This window comes from Palaemon carinicauda, chromosome 20 (genome assembly GCF_036898095.1).
Source record: "Palaemon carinicauda isolate YSFRI2023 chromosome 20, ASM3689809v2, whole genome shotgun sequence".
NCBI classification, from domain to species: domain Eukaryota; kingdom Metazoa; phylum Arthropoda; class Malacostraca; order Decapoda; family Palaemonidae; genus Palaemon; species Palaemon carinicauda.
In genome coordinates this window covers 45,880,320-45,900,319 of record NC_090744.1, presented here as the reverse complement: position 1 = coordinate 45,900,319, position 20,000 = coordinate 45,880,320, and the positions used below count along the sequence as shown (strand labels likewise).

The 20,000-nt window shown below is 41.9% G+C and overlaps 1 protein-coding gene across 1 annotated transcript in view; it reads right to left on the bottom strand.

Annotated features, from left to right (window-relative positions):
• LOC137660323 (trichohyalin-like) overlaps nt 1-20,000 on the bottom strand; it is a 167,209-nt gene that overhangs the window by 39,121 nt on the left and 108,088 nt on the right. The window contains exon 4 of the mRNA XM_068395142.1: nt 1-3,314. This exon is cut by the window's left edge and continues 146 nt beyond it. Within this exon, the coding sequence (XP_068251243.1) occupies nt 627-3,314 (2,688 nt within the window). The 3' untranslated portion in view covers nt 1-626. The remainder of the gene's footprint in view (nt 3,315-20,000) is intronic.

The window sequence follows — 20,000 nt, the reverse complement described above, 5'->3', positions numbered from 1 at the left end:
TCTATTCACCAATGTATTTGATCCTACTGTCGCAAGAGTATTCAGAGGTTAGTTTTTCCGGAAGTGTCTTTCTCTGCATACTAGTGACCAATCAAGGCAATCGAAGAGGTGTTTTCAATGAAGGACTACAGTAACTCGGGCAGAAATTGATTTGTCTCATTTCATTTCTATTGTATTAAGACTGCATGTAATGTGAAGGAGGAGGATTAGGAAGCTTGTCGAAGATACTATCGCCATTCAATAAGAAAGGAGGTGAAGCAAATCAAGTGACTTGCGAACATGCCTATAACGGGGAGGAGGAATATTGGATGTCAGCAGATCAGATGAAGGATATGGTTGTGGTGGGACTGGGGAAGATACAAGGAATTAGATGGATAAGAATAGACAAGAACAACTGATCTTTAAATACAGAGTGAATAATAATGTTGAAATATGAGGAGGATTTGAGGTTCATATCTCGTCTTTAGTATTAACTGTTTTTTTTTTCCCTTCACTCAATTACCTATATCTTTCTTAGGCCTTCCTCTTCTTTTCACCTCGACCTTAAAATATGGATTAGGCATCTTTCGTGGCCTGCCTCTATTTTTTCTTTCAATTTCGTTACTGCATTTTTGGCATTTTTCATGTTAACCTTCGTCACTCGGCTCTTCCTGTTTCCTGGGCCTACCTCTCTTTCTCCTCATATTTTTATAATTCTTTTCAGTGCATATGTTATCTTTCTCAGGCAAGCTTTGTCCATTTTTAATTTCCCTTAGAACTTCAACTTTACCTTTCTCATCTTTACATGGCCTACCCCTCTTTCTTTTTATCCCACTTATAATATTGCCTTTTTGAATACCTTCGCTATTAAGATTTCCAAATTTCCTGGGCCGTCCTTTCTTCTTCACCTCTTTTACATAACTTTCAGATGTTCCAAATTTCCTTGGCCGTCCTCTCTTCTTCACCTCTTTTACATAGCTTTCAGATGTTCCAAATTTCCTGTGCCGTCCTCTCTTCTTCACCTCTTTTACATAGCTTTCAGATGTTCCAAATTTTATGGGCCGTCCTCTCTTCTTCACCTCTTTTACATAACTTTCAGATGTTCCACATTTCCTGGGCCGTCCTCTCTTCCTCACCTCTTTTACATAACTTTCAGATGTTCCACATTTCCTGGGCCGTCCTCTCTTCTTCACCTCTTTTACATAGCTTTCAGATGTTCCACATTTCCTGGGCCGTCCTCTCTTTTTCACCTCTTTTACATAACTTTCAGATGTTCCAAATTTCCTGGGCCGTCCTCTCTTCTTCACCTCTTTTACATAGCTTTCAGGTGTTCCAAATTTCCTGGGCCGTCCTCTCTTCTTCACCTCTTTTACATAACTTTCACAAGTTCCAAATTTCCTGGGCCGTCCTCTCTTCTTCACCTCTTTTAAATAACTTTCACAAGTTCCAAATTTCTTGGGCCGTCCTCTCTTCTTCACCTCTTTTAAATAACTTTCACAAGTTCCAAATTTCCTGGGCCGTCCTCTCTTCTTCACCTCTTTTAAATAACTTTCACAAGTTCCAAATTTCTTGGGCCGTCCTCTCTTTTTCACCTCTTTTACATAACTTTCACAAGTTCCAAATTTCTTGGGCCGTCCTCTCTTCTTCACCTCTCTTACATACGTTTCAGATGAGTTTTCTTTTTTTGGCCTTCCAGCTTTCTTCCCCTCTGTAGTAAATGTTTCTTTTACCTTGTTTTCTTTCAGTGGTCTGCCTCTCTTTCTTTTAACTGATTTCACAGTATTTGCCTGGTTACTTTTCTGCTCTCTGAAATTCTTGGCCTCGCTATGACTTTTCATATTGTTCCTAGTATAGGTATAGAAGTTTTGATAGGGTTTTCGAGGTCTCAAGTTATAAGGGTGATTGGCTTTCCTATGGGACCTTTTTTGGAGGAAGTGGGTGCTTTGTCTCCCCTTAATTGTTTTACCAGTTTCACCTCTAACTGATATTCTTGTCAATTTAATATTTTTCTTACACATATCGTTCTCGATCATTTCATTTACCCTTTTCCTTTTTTTCTCATTACAAATTACACTATCATTTTGAACATTTCCAACATTACTTGAATGTTGTTCCATTTCATCCTTTTCCTTATATAGTTGGTAATCCTGCGTTTTTGGTTCGTTTTCAGTTATTAAATTTTCGACTCTTCTTTTTTTCTGCCATGAAATTTCATTTTCCCTATTACAGTGCTCCCCTATTTCTACTTCTATTTTCCTTTTAAGGGTCATTTTTTCATTGTTTCTAGTCAACACACTTTCCTGTTCCAATTCCTCTTCATCATCTAAATCTAATTCATCGTTCAATGCTTCATCCTCTTCGTGCAATACTTCATCCTCTTCGCTCAATGCTTCCTCCCCTTCGCTCAATGCTTCCTCCTCTTCGCCCAATGCTTCCTCCTCTTCGCCCAAAGCTTCCTCCTCTTCGCCCAAAGCTTCCTCCTCTTCGCCCAAAGCTTCCTCCTCTTCGCCCAAAGCTTCCTCCTCTTCGCCCAATGCTTCCTCCTCTTCGCCCAATGCTTCCTCCTCTTCGCCCAATGCTTCCTCCTCTTCGCCCAATGCTTCCTCCTCTTCGCCCAATGCTTCCTCCTCTTCGCCCAATGCTTCCTCCTCTTCGCCCAAAGCTTCCTCCTCTTCGCTCGATGCTTCCTCCTCTTCGCTCGATGCTTCCTCCTCTTCGCTCGATGCTTCCTCCTCTTCGCTCGATGCTTCCTCCTCTTCGCTCGATGCTTCCTCCTCTTCCCTTGATGCTTCATCCACTTCCCTTTTCCTTTTAAGGGTCATTTTTTCATTGTTTCTAGTCAACACACTTTCCTGTTCCAATTCCTCTTCATCATCTAAATCTAAATCATCGTTCAATGCTTCATCCTCTTCGTGCAATACTTCATCCTCTTCGCTCAATGCTTCCTCCCCTTCGCTCAATGCTTCCTCCTCTTCGCCCAATGCTTCCTCCTCTTCGCCCAATGCTTCCTCCTCTTCGCCCAAAGCTTCCTCCTCTTCGCCCAAAGCTTCCTCCTCTTCGCCCAAAGCTTCATTCTCCTCTTGCTGATTTACATTCTCATTCTTGTTTTCTAACATAGCCATAGGGATGAGTTTTTTATTAGTTTTATTAACTAATGTGAGGAACTCCTCTACATTTGACACACCTGCGGGGAACCTCCCTCTTGTCTGGTCTGCCGATTCTTGTTCAAATTCGTCACTCGACAAAAGTCTATTATCATCAGTCCAGATATATGTTTTACCCTCGAAGTCTTTCTCCCAGGATTTCTTGCGCCGGGGTTTAAACCCAAAATCTTCCTAAAAAGAAAATTAACCCCAGTTTTAGACAAATGAATAATCAATATTAAAATACATGTTTAGATACATTACCAATACAAAGAAATTAATGTACTCGTGAGTGTATTAAGCAAAATTTCCTGACACCAAGAGAAGAAAATTAATTTTATCCTAAATTATCTTACATTACATTAATAGGTCTTTAGTCGCAATAAGTGAAAACTTCTACTTTTTGTACTGTCTGAGCATCTTCTATGAATCAAGAATGCTGGGAGAAAGACGGGATTGATTGATTTAAAGTTTTCTGGCATTCTGACATATGTCATTGACGCCAATATTTATTTCATATAAAAGATATAAGAATATTCAACTAAAACCGTAAGTTAAGATGTCATTATAGAAGTTGAATAGTTTTCAGATGACCTGCTTCTGAAATAAATCACATAGGACACATCAGGTCCAAGAATCTTGGCAAGGATGAAATTGCCACCCTCACCTCGAGCCTCAAATAGATATCTATTTCTTAATTTATTATAATTGGGGCATTCAGTCCACAAATGCCTCAACTGTTAAAGGTACTAAACAGTCATCACAATATGGTTGGTGTTGGCCCTTCAGCAGAAACCAGTGTGTCAACAGTTTAACCAATACGGAGACGACAAAGATACTTCGACCACTTTCGGGCCACCGTGTTATTCCTCCAAGGAGATATGACATTTGTTACGTCTTTCATTTTATTGCCATCTAGACTATCCCAGTGCTGTTGCCATTTATTGCAAAACAATTTCTTGATGTTAGGTAGGAAATCATTACAAGGAATGGGATACCTTCTTGGTGGCAACTCAGATGCAGTATTCTTCGCCAGCCAATCTGCCTTCTCATTCCCAGACACACCTGCATGCATTGAAACTCAACGAAATCGAACCATTATACCTCTCCGTCAAATACTAAAAAGCCATTCTGAAATCTATGTAACTAGAGGGTTACTAGAATTAAAAACTAAGGCTTGAGGGACACTTCTTGCATCACTAAAAATGGTAAAATTACCCTCCTAAACTATTTTCTCAATAGTGGTTAGTATGCCATACAGTTCGCCAGTAAATATGGAAGCTATTACAGGAAGTGCACCTCTAAAATTAAAACCATTACTATGTACTCCAAATCCAACACACGCTTCAGATTTGGAGCCATCAGTATATATAATAGTTGACCCCCTATGCTCTGCAACATGTTCAATAAAAAAAAAAAGAGACCTGGCTTCTATGTCAGTCATATTCTTCATAACTTGAATAAAGTATTTACAAAAAGATACCTTTGGTAATTTCCATGGAGCCATTGATGATACTTTGAATGGAAGCACCTTAATTCTAATTATATTGACTTTAATAATTGCTTCACCCGGAAGCCATAAGGTTGAGGAGATTTTGGATGCAAGTATGCTGAGTGCCTTATGAAGCTTGCAGTATGAAAGGCTAAAGAATTGGGGAGTCTTTGCAATCTAAACCAATAGCGAATAATAGAAGACATTCGGTAAAGGTCTAGAGGTAACTCTTAAGCATTTACAAGGAGACATGGCATAGGCGAGGTTCCTAAATGCTCCCGTGGACTAAATCTAATACCAGCATGATGTACTGAATCTAATATCTTTAATTGTCTTGGAGTGGATGAGGGGTATATTTCACATCAGTAACTAATTTCAGAGAAAATTAAGCCCTTGTATAATTTTGAAATAGTATTGCGCTCTGGCCCCCATGATGTATGGGACAATTCTTTTAAAATATTCAGAGCCTCAAGACATTTAGTTTTTAACGCTTTTAGTGAGAAACCTATGTAAGTCTACAGTCAAATATCAAACCTAAAATCTAGCTTCCCCTACACATGGGATCCGTTGACCTTCAATGTATACATCCGGGTCTGGATGTACTCCGCAGATACGACAGAAATGGACATTAGTAGTTTTACTTGTCGAGAACTTGAATCCATTCAAATCGGCCAACTGAATAATTTTGAGTTGCCATTTTCTCTCAATCATTGCCATTCTAGCTCCAGCAAATGATATGGAGAGATCATCCACAAATAATGTTGAGAAAACATCCCAGGGAATGACTGAGGATATGCCATTAATTGCTAGTGCAAACAGGATTACACTCAGCACACTACCCTGAGGAACTCCTCCTTGACATTTACTCTCTGATCGAGCTTCCCCACTCTCACTTGAAAAACTATGTGAAAGAAATGACTGAATAAATAGTGGTTGCTCTCCTCTTAATCCTACTTCATGAATGATTTTAAGTATACCATATCTAAATTGAGGACTTAAGTCGTATCAACACATCACCCGAGTTTTTCTGAATCCACATTGAATGGGGTGCTAAAATACCCTTCTTTTCAAGGTACCACATCAGTCTTGCATTGACCATCATCGCCTTGATTTTACATAAACAAGATGTCAAAGCAATGGGCCGACAGTTTGCCGCTAAAAACTTGTCCTTACCGAGTGTTAAAAAGGATAAAATAATGCCTAGTTCCCAAACACTTGGATATCTATGATCATGCCATATTCTATCAAAAATGCTTAAAACAAATAACTTTATATTAAAATGTACATGTTTAATCATTGCATATAGAATCCCATCAGGTTCAGGGGCTGTATTGTTACAATTAGCAAGAGTGGAATCAAATTCTCCTTCAGTAAAAGGAGAATTATATGACTTCCCTTCCTGTTATAAAATTTAAAAATTTTTCTTCTTCATTGCTCCTATATTGGTGACCAGGAGCTCCTTCACACTTGCATGATGCATTTGAAAAATTATAGCCAGGGCATTGCTGACATCATTTGCTTCAGTCACATACTGACTGTTCACCTTCAACAATGGTGGTGGGTTCAGGGTAAATTTGCCCGCAATCTTTTTCATTTTCTTCCACACAGCTGACGGTGGTGTTCTACTGTTAATGGAGGAAACGAAAGACACCTATGACTGGCGCCTAGTTTCTTTCATGGCACGACTGAACTGTGCTCTAAATTTCTTGTATATAATTAAATTGCCCTCAGTAAGGTGTCTGCGTAGTCGAGTTAAAGACCTTCTTGTGGCTCTGTGCAGGGCAGTTAGTACTGAAAACAAGGGGACTGGTCGTCGTTTGAATAACCCTATTTTTGGGGAATTGAAATGACTTCTGTTGTATGAAGGGTTCCATTCATTAGGTCTATGGCATAATCAATACTTTCAAACTGTTCTGCATTTCCTTCAATTTCGCTTAGCTCACGAAATCTAAACCAGTTCGCCTCATCAAGGTTCCATCGTGGAGATCTTGGTAAAGGTCGACCCTTGTTGGTGTTCACAATGATTGGAGCATGATCACTGGTATGCCAATCATAAATCTCCTCCAATCAAAACCAAGGAAGCAGTTAGAGCTTGCAATTGAAAGGTCAATGCATGAAAAGGTACCTGTCTGAACATGGAAGTGTGTGGGCTCTCCTGTATTAAGGAGTCAGACATCCTCGTTTTCCAAAATTGATAATATAATATTGCCCCTGGTGTGTATCAAGGAGTCAGACATCCTCGTTTTCCAAAATTGATAATATAATATTGCCCCTGGTGTTTGCTAAAACATCACCCCACAAAGGATGTCTACCATTCAAATCTCCAAGTAGAATAAAAGGTTGAGGGAGCTGTTGAATCACCTCTATTAAATCATCATACGATATGTTATCATTTGGAGGCAAGTACAGCGAACATATTATATATTTTCTCCGTATATCAATCCATACAACCACTGTCTGTAGAGTTGTATGAACAGCTAAAGGTATTTGGGAAAAATCTCGACTAACGTGCATGAGACTTCCGCCATGGTGCAATATATAATGGTTTGTGTCAAAAAAAGCTTGATGGTTTGTGTATGAAAAAATATTTTATTTTTGGTACAGATTATTTATATCGCTCTAGTGGCCAACCGCCCCCCCCCCCACCCCACCCCCCCAAAAATGCCTTAATCCGTTACTTTTTTTTTTTTTTTAACAGGTACTGACAGCCCCCTACACCCAGTAGGGAGAGATGTTTAGGCTATTCTTCTTAGTACATAGGAAGATGCATGTTGTTTATTGCCTGTTACCATTGTGTTAGTGGTCTGTGATGCTGTTCTGTATTTATATTATCTTGCCTGTAAACTGGAAGTACTTTACTTTGTTGTAGGCACTATTGTTGTTGGTCAGGAAAGTTTCGATGACAACAAAACCTTATCACAATGTGGGGTTACAATTGGGGATTTTCTAGACATTGCTATCATAAGCCCACAGAGACCTGCACAGCATCGTATGCAGCCATACTATTCAGAAGCTAAGAATTTTTAAGTACCTCTGCAGCCTAACGGTAGACTGGATATTGATAAGGACAGTATTGCTTTAGAAAAACTATTGCAGTATAGCATTTTCAGTTTTATATTTTCTTCCTGGGTGGTCGATGGTAATTGTTCAGGTTTATTACTGGTCATTACAGATGTCATAAACCCATAGTGGTGCTGGGTTCTCCTTTAAGCTTTGTGTAGGATTAGAGTTGTTGTGAAGATAATTGGACCACCCAGGCAACACACACGGTTGCTTTTATCGCGTACTAAAACGTGTAGATGTTTGTAGCATAACGTTAGGAACTTATCTGGAATGATATAGATTTTTTCTTTTTGTTTCATTTACAAATAAATATTTTTTGCTTGTTTTTATGAAGACAGAATTTCATTCCAGAACCTTTCACCATTGTGTTCCCTTCTCAGTCACTTTTTTTACTTGGTATCGTTTTTTTCATTTTTTTTCTTATACTGAACCTGAAAATGACATCTCAAAAATATATAATAAATGTTCTTTTTTACCTAATGTTCTGACCCTTACTTAAAACTTGAACCTATCTAACCAGAAATTCAAGCTATTCATGTATACTACTAATTTTTCCCAGAAATGAATCAGCAGTCACGCTACACGTTTATTCAGCAAGCTCAAGGCAAGCTAAGATAAGGAGGAAGTAAGGTTCTTGCTGGGTTCCCTTGCCCAGTATAAACTCAAGGGGTGGTGCCCAGAGCCCAGTTCATCCTTGATTGTTTGCCTTTTACCCAGATTTTTGGGTAATCTACTGTTGTATATTTTTTGTGTAGTGAACGTTGGAATGTGGTCGGTATTCGGACACTAGGAAGTTAGGGTGCTATCTCTGGCCACAGTCCACAAACCACTACAATGGCTCCCTACTCGGTTATCATATGGTGTCCTATAGCTAATAAAAATTTGGAAATAATTTGTATTTTCCCTTAACTAGTACAAACCTGTAGCTATTTATAGGCTAATAGACTGAAAAGTGTGTGGTGGCAACCCTTACAAACTACTGTAGTGGGTAAGAAGAGGATGGCTGAGAGAGTACCACAGCCACCTATATCAACTGACATCTCGCAGAGCTGCCTCACTTTTCAATTTGCACAGGGCTTACAGAAGGTAGACAGGTGATGGCGGGACAATTCATATGAATAATTACAGGTTTATATTAGTTAAGGAAAAATAAATTTTCAATATTTGTTATTTGTTTCTTCACTAACAAACCTTATCATTTATATGGATGACTCACCTTTAGGCGAGTGGCAAGTCCGACTTCTGGCTTAGTTATTGACCAGGGGTTTCCTAGTACACTATTAAATTGTATCAGAATACTTTGACACCTCAGTAATAAACACAGAGTGACTATTATTGCGACCTGAGCAACCTTGCGGTTGTGGGAGATAGCATATGAACATCCAAGTATATTAGAGTTCTTAAACAGGAATATATTTACACATTTCCCAACGCCTACCTCGCGGGAAGCATTGGGGACGTATACAAGTATAAAAAATGATCACCTATGTTAGGTTACACAAGGGAAGTGGTTCTTACCTGCAGAGGATAAAGCCAGCTTGCAGAGGGACCCATGGCACTGTTCCCCAAGAGAGGAAGATGAAGAAAGGAAAGGCCAAAAATACTTTCATTCATCCCAGACTTAATAAGGGTAATCAATGCCATCAACCATCTGCTACTTGTCCTACAAGTAGCCTGAGGTTTCTTAACACGTTGACTGCGATTGGCAATGCTGTGAAACGGCCCAATGGCGTTCTCTTTAGGCCCATATAAAATCAGTATCCAGCTAGCTGCTCTTCTAGCAGCTCAAGTGATAATGAAATTAGAACTACAGTTGAAAGTGATGACGAACAAAGAAGATGTAGAGGAGTCAAGCCAAGATGATGATGATGATGTAGTAACTAGTGGCACAGACTCTTGGGATTCTGTTAGTCTAGCACAGAGGTCTTTTATTTATACTGGAACTGAAGAACTTTTATGTTGTCCTAATCCAAGTAGTCCAAATAATTCAGTTTTGCCAATTGATCTTCAAAAACTTTTTTTCTGATGACTATATTTCTGAAATTGTTCAAGAAACGGAGATACGCTAGTCAAATATGCCAGTCACGAACGCTTACAAGAAGGTCATGCATGAAAGCATGGGTTCCTACTGATTCTGATGAAATGAAGAAATTCATTGGTATTATTCTATGCATGGGCTTAGTACGATTACCCAAAATTGAGCTATACTGGTCTAAGAAGAAGGTGTATGACTATTCTTTTGTGTGCAAACACATGAAGCGGTATAGATTTACACTATTGCTAAAGTGCTTCCACTTCAATGACAATGATCTGGATGATAAACCAAATAAGTTGTACAAAATTTAACCTCTCCTTGACAAACTGAACCAAAGTTTCAAATCAGTATATTCACCTGGAGACAGAGTCATCATTGATGAGTCAACGATTCCGTTTCATGGCAGAGTGAGCTAGCTACAGTACAACCCAGGTGAAGCCCATAAATATGGATTGAAAATTTACAAGCTGTGTGAACCAAATGCCTACACATGGAATTTACAAGTTTACCCTGGAAAGTCTGCACCCTTGCCATTGTACAGCCACTCGGAGTCAGTTGTTTTGAAGCTCTGTGATTCTTTGTTGCATCAAGGTTTGACCGTTTTTGCTGATAACTTTTATACATCTCTTCCTCTGGCTGAAAAGCTTCTCAAAGAACAAACCTATTACTGTGGTACACTAAGAAAGCACCGAAAATTCATACCATCAAGCCTTCTAGATGCCAAGCTGAAGAAAGGAGAGATAGTGTCACAGCAGAATAAGAATGGAGTAAAGGTTTATAATTGAAAAGACAAGAGATAGGTGCTAACCCTTTCAAAAATTCCTGAACACTCAGGTGAATTTGTACCATCAGGCAAAAAGAAACGAACTGGCGAGGACATTATGAAACCAGTGTTTTCTAGCTTATAATGAAGCTAAGAAGGTAGTGGACATGTCGGATCAAATGTCCTCCTATGCTACAGCTCTCAGACGGACCTTGAAATGGTATCATAAATTAGCAGTAGAATTGTTGACTGGAACATGCATTAAGAATGCATGGGTTTTGTACAACAAATACTATTCTCCTGGAAAACCCATTTCAAGGAGAGTATAATAATGTCACTTCTTACAGGAACACAAGAAGAAAATGTAAAGCCAGGTCCAAGGAGTTCAAAAATTGAAGGAACATGATCTGAACATTCCCTAACTGAAGCTACTGGCCCCAAAGCCAAGACAAGAAGGCATTGTCGTTCCTGTTATGAAATTCTGTCACATAATTAAGGAAGTTCTGTAGCTTGAAAGAAAGCACAAAGAATAAACAATATTGTGAGAATTGTGAGGATAAACCTTTCCTTTGTCTCAGTTGTTTCAACTTTAACATTCAGTTTGAAGAATAGAGAAATTTGTGTATTTTATGTTTTTATTATGTAGAAGCAAAACAGAAAGAATGTTAATTTTATACTTGTACTCTACGTACTACATGATTTCCTTCATCATTTATAAATGGATATTTTTTTCACCAAGAAAAGGACACCATTATTTTCTTTTCAGAAGTAAAAGGTTTACCAAACTGATTCATTTTTCTATTGAATTTCTATAAATATAATCTAGGGTTAAAAGGAGAGCATTTTTATTGATCTAATGATGTTTTATATTTCTTTTACTGAAAGAAAGAATTAAAAATAAAATATGCCCCTTTTGCCAGCATACGAATATTATTTTCAGTAATAAAGTGTTTAGTTAATGTTCTAGTTTATTTCAATTTCCAATATATTACAATAATATTTTGGTAAAAAATGGTATTTTCATTATAAAATAAATTTTTTAAAATACTAACCCGGTAGTTATATATATAGCTTACGTCCCTGATGTCACGGCAGAAAATTCAAAACTCGCGCCAATCGCCGATTGGATAACCAGGTGTACCACCTGCGCGCCCCTAGCGAGGTACCTGGAACCATTCCATGATTCCTCAGATCTTCCATGCCTCTAGTCTCTAGAGGGGAGGAGGGTGGGAATTTAATTATATACAACTACCGGGTATGTTCAAAAATTTATTTTATATTGAAAATACCATTTTTAAACATATAACTTACCCGGTAGTTATATATATAGCTGATTAACACCTTTGTGGAGGGTTAGAGAGCCAATATAGTTGGAATTCTGCTTAAGAGTTAATAAAACAAGCTTAAGGGTTCGTACCTGATAAGGAAGCTGACTTCAATGAATTCCTGCCTCATTATGTCCGCTTTCCTTATGATATCCAGTGATCCTCCCAGGGGGCTGAAGACCTCTTAGGAGCTCTCAAACCGGTGTATATACCTCTATGTGACATAACCTCCTCCAATACCCAGTTCCGGGCACTCTCAAGGAACAAAATTGACCACCTGACTAAAATCAATGATTGTGGCAGACTGTCACAATCTCCACAAACAACCATAAAAAACAAATAAAAGTTCCAAGAGAAGAAAAGGGTATTAGGATTATGGTGGATCCTTCCCCCACTACTGCACTCGCTGCTACGAATGGTCCCAGAGTGTAGCAGTCCTCATAACGAGTCTGAACACTTTTCGAATAGTGTGAAGCGAACACAAATTTGCTCCTCCAAAAGGTTGTGTCTATTATGCTTTGCAACGATCTATTCTGTTTGAAGGACACTGACGTTGCTACAGCTCTAACTTCGTGTCTCTTGACCTTTAAAAGTCTAAGGTCTGTCTCATTGCAATGTGCATGAGCCTCTTTAATTAAAAGTCTGATGAAAATGACAGGGCATTCTTTGACATCTGCAATGAGGGCTTCTTGACCGAGCACCATAGAGCTTCCAAATTGCCTCGCAACTCTTTCGTTCTGTCCAGGTAGAACTTCAGAGCTCTTACTGGGCATAGGACTCTTTCCAACTCCTTGCCAACTACATCCGAAAGATTCGGAATCTCAAAAGCCTTGGGCCAAGGTTGAGTAGGGCATTCATTCTTGGTGAGAAAGCCTAACTGCAATGAGCAGATAGCCTTATTATCTCGAAAACCAACGTTTTTACTAAACGCATGGATTTCACTAACTCTTTTGGCTGTTGAGAGACTAACCAAAAACAGTGTCTTCATTGTGAGGTCCTTAAAGGAAATTGAATGCAATGGCTCAAACCTGTCACTCATAAGGAACTTTAGGACAATATCCAGATTCCAAGCTGGTGAATCCTGGTGCCGTTGCTTTGATGTATCAAAAGATTTAAGAAGTTCCTGTAGGTCTTTATCATTCGAAAGGTCCAGGTTTCTGTGCCTGAATACAGTTGTTAACATAATCCTGTATCCCTTGATAGTAGAGGATGAAAAGTTGCGCTTCCTTCAAAAGTGTAACAGGAAGTCGGCAATCTGATCTATAGAGGTACTGGATGAGTAAACAGAGTTGACTCTACACCATTCTCTAAAAACCTCCCACTTGGATTGATAAACCCTGATGGTCAAAGTCCTTCTTGCTCTTGCAACAGCTCTAGCTGCCTCCTTCGAAAAACCTCTAGCTCTTGTAAGTTTTTCGATAGTCTGAAGGCAGTTACCTGAAGATTTTGGAGACTTTGATGGTACCTTTCCAAGTGGGGTTGTTTGAGTAACTCTACTCTTAATGGAAGGCTTCTTGGAGTGTCCACCATCCATTCCAGTGCCTATGTGAACCATTCTCTTGAGGGCCAAAAGGGAGCCACTAGAGTCATTCTGGTCCCTTCGTGTGACACAAACTTTTGTAACACTTTGTAAAGGATCTTGAATGGTGGAAAAGCGTACGCGTCTAGATTGGTCCAATATAACAGGAAAGCACCTATGTGGACTGCTTCGAGAGCTGGCACTGGGGAAGTCTCTAGTCTCTTTGTCTTCGAGGTCGCGAAAAGGTCTATGCATGGACGACCCCAAAGTCGCCAGACTCTTGCAGACTTCTTGATGGAGTGTCCATTCTGTGGACAGAATCTGACCTCTCCTGCTGAGGCTGTCTGCCATCACGTTCTTCTCCCCTTGAATGAACCTTGTAATCAGGACTACATTCCTTTCCTTTGCCCATAAAAGGAGATTCCTCGCAGTTTCGTAAAGGGACATCGAGTAGGTTCCTCCTTGCTTAGCAATGTAAGCCAATGCTGTGGTGTTGTCGGCATTGACCTGCACCACTTTGTTCAGAACTGACCCTTCGAAGCTTCTGGGGGCCAACAGGACTGCCAACAGTTCTTTTTGGTTGATATAGAAGTTCTTCTGAGCCTCTGTCCACAATCCCCAAACTTCCAGCTTTCCCAGTGTTGCTCCCCACCTCGAGTCCGAGGCGTCGGAACACAACACAAGGTCTGGGTTCTTCTGTTCTAAGGGGTAACCTTCTTGGAACTTGTTCGGATCGTTCCACCACTGAAGGCAACTTCTGATGGATTCCGTAATTGGAATGCACATCGTCTTTAGGTCCTTCTCCTTGTCCCAATGATGATTGAGGTGGAATTGGATAGGACGAAGATTCAGCCTTCCTAGAGACAAACTGTTCCAACGAGGAGAGGGTTCCCAACAGACTCATCCACTTCCTCGACGAACACTTCCTCTTCCTTAGAAAAGATTGCAGTTTCAAGATGGCTTGTTCCGTCCTTAATGGAGACGGAAAAGCCCGAAAAAACCCGACTCCGAATCACCATCCCCAAATAAAGTATCTCTTGTGATGGTGTCAGGAGAGACTTGTCTTTGTTGACAAGACCCAATTCTTTTGTTAGACTCAAAGTTGTCTGGTGATCCTTCAGGCAGTGATCGTATGAGTGAGCTCTGAGAAGCCAATCGTTGAGATACAGGGAGGCTCTGATGCCTCTTGAGTGGAGAATTCTTGCTACATTGAGCATAAGTTTCGTAAATATTTGAGGGGCGGTTCTGAGGCCAAAACACAGAGCTCGAAATTGAAAAACTTCCCCCTTGAAGACGAACCTCAGATAATGCATGAAGCTCAAATGAATGGGGATGTGAAAGTAAGCGTCCTGGAGGTCTAATGAGACCATCCAGTCGTCCTTTCTTACTGCTGCAAGAACTGACTGGGAACCAGGAACAGGCGGTTGTAAAAGCCTGGTGAATATAAGTCCTGCACCCTCTCTATGGCCCCCTTCTCCAACAATAGACACACTTGAAGTTGTAACGCTTGTCTCTTTGCCTCCTCTCTGTATCTGGGAGAGAGATCCACTGGAGCTAAAACCAAAGGAGGTTTCCCTATAAAGGGGATTTTGTAACCCTCCTTCAGAAGATTTACTGACCAAAGGTCTGGCCCCCTCTCCTCCCACGCTCGCCAGAAGTAGAGTAGTCTGGCTCCTACTACCTGAAGGCGAAAGCAGTCAGACTCTGCTTCGCCCTGTTCTGAAACCTCTCCTTCCATCGGGCCTGGAGCTACCCCTGCTGGAAGTCTTCCCTCGAAAGGGCTGAGAGAACTTAGGAAAAGATGGTTCTTCCTTTGGTTTGCGGTTAGAAAAGGAAGCTGGTAGGACCTTTCTTGCCGTCTTTGAAACCAGATCTTGTGTGGCCTTCTGAGTTAATACAGACGAAATTTCTCTTATGAGTTCTTGTGGAAACAGCGAGGAAGACAGAGGAGCATATAACAACTCTGATATCTGAAAGGGAGTAACCCCAAGAGCCAGAAACAAACACATCTGAGCTCTTTTCTTAAGGATTCCTGCTGAAAAGAGTGCCGCCAACTCATTAGAACCGTCCCGCAATGCCTTATCCATACAGGACATTATGTGGACTAAACTAGCAGTATCACCCTCTTTAAAGGCAGAAACTTTCTTGCCCAAGGCTCCTAGAGTCCAATCAAGGAAGTTGAAAACCTCGAAGGCTCTAAAGACGCCTTTGAGCAGATGATCTAACTCAGAGGTAGACCAAAAAATCTTGGTCTTCCTCATGGCCGACCAACGAGGAGCGTCTACAAGACTCGAGAAATCTCCCTGGGCAGAGGCAGGAACTCCCAAGCCGAGAACTTCTCCTGTCTCGTACCAAATACTAGATCTAGATGCTAATCTAGCTGGAGGAAACGCGAAGGCCGCTTTTTTGGACTCCATCCAGTCTCCCATCAATCTTAAAGCTCTCTTTGAGGACCGTGACAAAACCATCTTGGTAAAACGAGACTTCCTCAACGATTTCCCAAGAGTGAATTCTGAAGGCAGCGAACTTGGAGCAACGGGCACAAAAGATTCTGGAAACTCCTCATTAAAAACCTTCATGAGTTTATTCAGATCCACTGAAGGACGAAACAAGTTCAGAGTCTTCTCCTTCTGATACCTCCTCAAACAATTCAACAGGAGAAAGGTGATCGTCAATGTCTTCCTCTGACAAAACCCTACAGGGAGCAACGACATTATGTTTAGGATCCATCTCATGAAGTTCCTGAATTCTGACATCAAGAGACCCTGGATCATCATGTCTGTCGCCTTGTTGCTCTAACGATTGACGCTCAGCGAAACGCTCGCGATCAAAGCGATCGGAACTAACGTGTTCTTGATCACGACATCTGATATGACCAGTGTAATCGCGAAGTGCGAGGCTCTCATCCTCATAGTCAAGCCTCACTTCTTGACTACCGGCAACACGGAAAGATGTTCGCCGCCCAGTGTCACGCTCTGTATAACGCTCGACGTCGCGTCCTGACTGACGCTCAGTGCCGCGTACCGCTTGACGCTAGACGTCGTGTCCTGGAGAACGCTCTATATCACGTCCTGTTTTGTAGGACGCTCGACGTCACGTTTAGCTGGACGCTCGACGTCACGTTTTGCTAGACGCTCGAGATCACGTCCTGAATGACGTTAAACGTCACGCTTCAAAGGACGCTTGACGCCTCGCTCTGTAGGACGCTTGACGTCACGTCTAGCTGGACTCTCGATGTCGCTCTTTGCTGGACGCTCGAGATCACGTCCTGAAGGACGTTCAACGCTACGTCTAGAAGGACGCTCGGTGCCTTGTTCTGAAGGACGCTCAGCGCCTCGTTCTAGAGGACGCTTGACATCACGTATGACTGTACACTCAACGTCACGTTTAGCTGGACGTTCGGGAACACGTCCTAGAGGACGTTCAACGTCACGTCGACAAGAACGCTCGGTGTCTCGCTCTGAAGGACGCTCGACGTGGTAGGACGCTTGACACTCAATGTCACATCTGGCTGCCTGACGCCTGGCGCCACCTTGGGTTGCCTGACGTTTGAGAACAAGATTATGTCCACTTTCCTTATGAGGAACAGTGTCACGACATTTCACGGGTGAGATGAAAAGACGTTCGTCATCAAGACTCTTGACTGAGAGCCTTACGGCGCTTGGCGTCCAGAAGAGAAGCTTCCCGACGTTCAGGATCCAGGCCTGCTACTCTTTTACTGTCAGTAGCTTGGTAACTCTGCATGAATGAAGAGAGCATCTGTTGCACCTCTTGTAGCATATTAAAGTTAGGATTGACTCGTTGTGATATCAGGGACGTCACGACTATCACAAAATCGTTCTCCCCACCGCTCATAGTGTCCAGATGGTGATAACCAGTCTGACGGTGGAGGGGGAGCATGAACCGAGGTCATGCCCGGTTCTGACAACTGACCAGCAAGTGAAAGATTCTTGACAGAATCCGACGTTCTGGCAGGACGTTTAGCAGGACTCTCAACGGAAGACGGAAACCGCTCCGGACTCCTAGTAGGACGCTGGTTGACTTTATCTAATTTCCTCGAGAGGTCTGGACCCTTGACGCCAGCCTCTTTTAGGTACTGCATAATCCGAGGATGACGAAACCAACTTAACCTTACCTTTCCTATGGTGAGGACGAACGTCCTGTGAAATGTCAACAGGTACGCTCGAGGTGACTTCTGCTCGGGAGCTAAAGCCTCTCGTCTCCTTTTGCCATTCGACATTCCTTCTCCCAGGGGTTGGGGAGCTTGGAAGAGGTCTAAGACTAGGAGAACGACAGGCCCGAGCAGGCGCGAGAACGACAGGCCCGAGCTGGCACACCCTCCACTGCACTAACTAAAGTCACTGCACTTCTAGCACTGCCACACTATAACTGATTCACATCGGACATTATTTGCGTCCTGTCCGCCGCGAGCGATTCAACCTTTGCGCCCAGCGCTTGAATCGCCACCATCATATCTTTAAGTGTAGGCTCATTAGCAGTAACAATAGTGGGATCAGAAACTACCACTACAGGGGAAGGATTAGGTTCAGTGACACGGGAAGAGGAAAAGTCTTTGGAAGAACAAGAACAACTTCGTCTCAACCTATCTCTGTAGTTTACGCGTATAGCAATCAAACTCTAGTCACTCATTCTCAGATAAAAGAATGCACTCGTCACAATGATCACCCAACTCACATAAGCACTCGTCACAACGATCACTCAACTCACATACTTTACCTCTGAATTTAACGCAAAGCAAGTGGGGATCAAGAGAGGCCTTAGCCATCCGGGTCTTACACCCACTCACACACATTCTAAAAGTTATGGGGGGGTGGCCATTTTGAAAAATTTTATGAGAAATCAACAAGCAAATCCAAACAGCGAGAGTCAAACCAAATTATTGTACATCACCAAAATAAACATCAATAAATCAGGTAATTGGCGAGTAGAATATCCAACGATGTTGCCGCTAGCGACGGCAGGGAAGATCTGAGGAATCATGGAATGGTTCCAGGTACCTCGCTAGGGGTGCGCGGGTGGTACACCTGGCTATCCAATCGATGATTGGCGCGAGTTTTGAATTTTCTGCCGTGACGTCGGGGACGTTAGCTATATATATAACTACCGGGTAAGTTATATGTTTAAAAAGCACATTTTGATTAAATTTTGGATACTTAAAAAAAAAATACATATAATTCTTAGCATGTGTACCTACAGGGTTACACATTGCTCATTCAGTGAGTCACCCTGTGAACCATATATGGAGCACATCGCAGGCAACATGTTAACCACTTGTGCAGCCACCACAGGACCGATAGCAAATGTAACAATCTATTAGGCTCTCAAAAGGCGAACCACATTCCAAGAAGGAGGCCTAATCTCAGAACTCCATACGAGTAATGAGAGCTCCACCGAAGAGGGAAAAACTACTCCATTCAATCAAAACGATAGAAAGCGCTCAAGGCTGAACGATAACCTTTCACCACAGAGACTGAAAGGAGTTTTTCCTCTCAAAGGTATACAAGGAACTGCGCCATTACTAGAATAGCGGCATAGAGGGGAGAAATACCCTTTCCACGACACCAACCTCACAACTGTCCGTTTTGTCACGACACTGCTGCCAAAGATTTTTGCAAGTATCTAGGTATTCTCTTTGCAATCTGTTGAAAAAAAGCAGCTTGTGACAGGACACTAGATAGCCTCCAGGGATGAAGCCGAAGAGACTGGACGGTCCTGTGGAAGATGATGTGTGGTTGTTTGAGTAGATCTGGTTGCGGAGGGAGTTTTCTCAGGAGATCTGCTACAAGTTGCAGAAGGTTGGAGAACCACTCTGCAAGATGCCATAGCAGAGCTACGAGCATTCATTAGTTTTTTTTTTTTATGCTCCTGTTGAGCAGTATTCTCATCAGACAGAAAGGGGGAAAGGCGTACACGATGTTGTCCCACCGTTGTTGAAATGCATCCTGCTATAGAGCTTGAGGGTCAGAGACTGGGGAGCTGTACAACAGGAGCCTGAAGTTCAGGGATGTTGCAGTGACAGGTCCACAGTCAGGGAACCCTACAGAGGCAGGACTTTGTTGGCTATCAGAAGATTCAAGGACTTTCGGAGTCCTCTATTCAGAGTCGATCTACCCAAGTTATCTGCGAGCACATTCATCTTGTCCCAAATGAAGCGAGGGTCACCGAATGTCCTTCTGACCAACTTCGTATCTCTACTACAAGATGGCATAGGGGCTGCGAAAAGATGCCACCTTCTTTCTTTATGTAAGCCACCATTCTGATGTTACTCATCAACCACACACAGTGACCTGCCAGCAACTGGTTGATCTGTTGGAGAGCTAGGAATGTTGCTCTTATCTCTAAGAGAAAGTGCTAGTACCTTTTGTACTCGGACCAAAAGCCTGAGACCGTGTGATGCAGCAAGTGGGCCCCCTTCCTTATTTTCATGCATAAACTATGGAGGGAAGAGAAGATCTACTTTGCCCCCACCACTGTAGATCCGCTACTTGATCCTGACCTACTGGCACTAGGACATCTGGGGAATGAGTGTGCTGGTTCCACATGGAATTTTGCTGCCATTGCAGGGATCTTAGCCTAAGGCTGCCGTTGGAAACAAGACAAATCAGGGAGGTTAGATGACCTAGGAAGCACACTGGCGGGATGGCAGATTTTCTCGTCTGA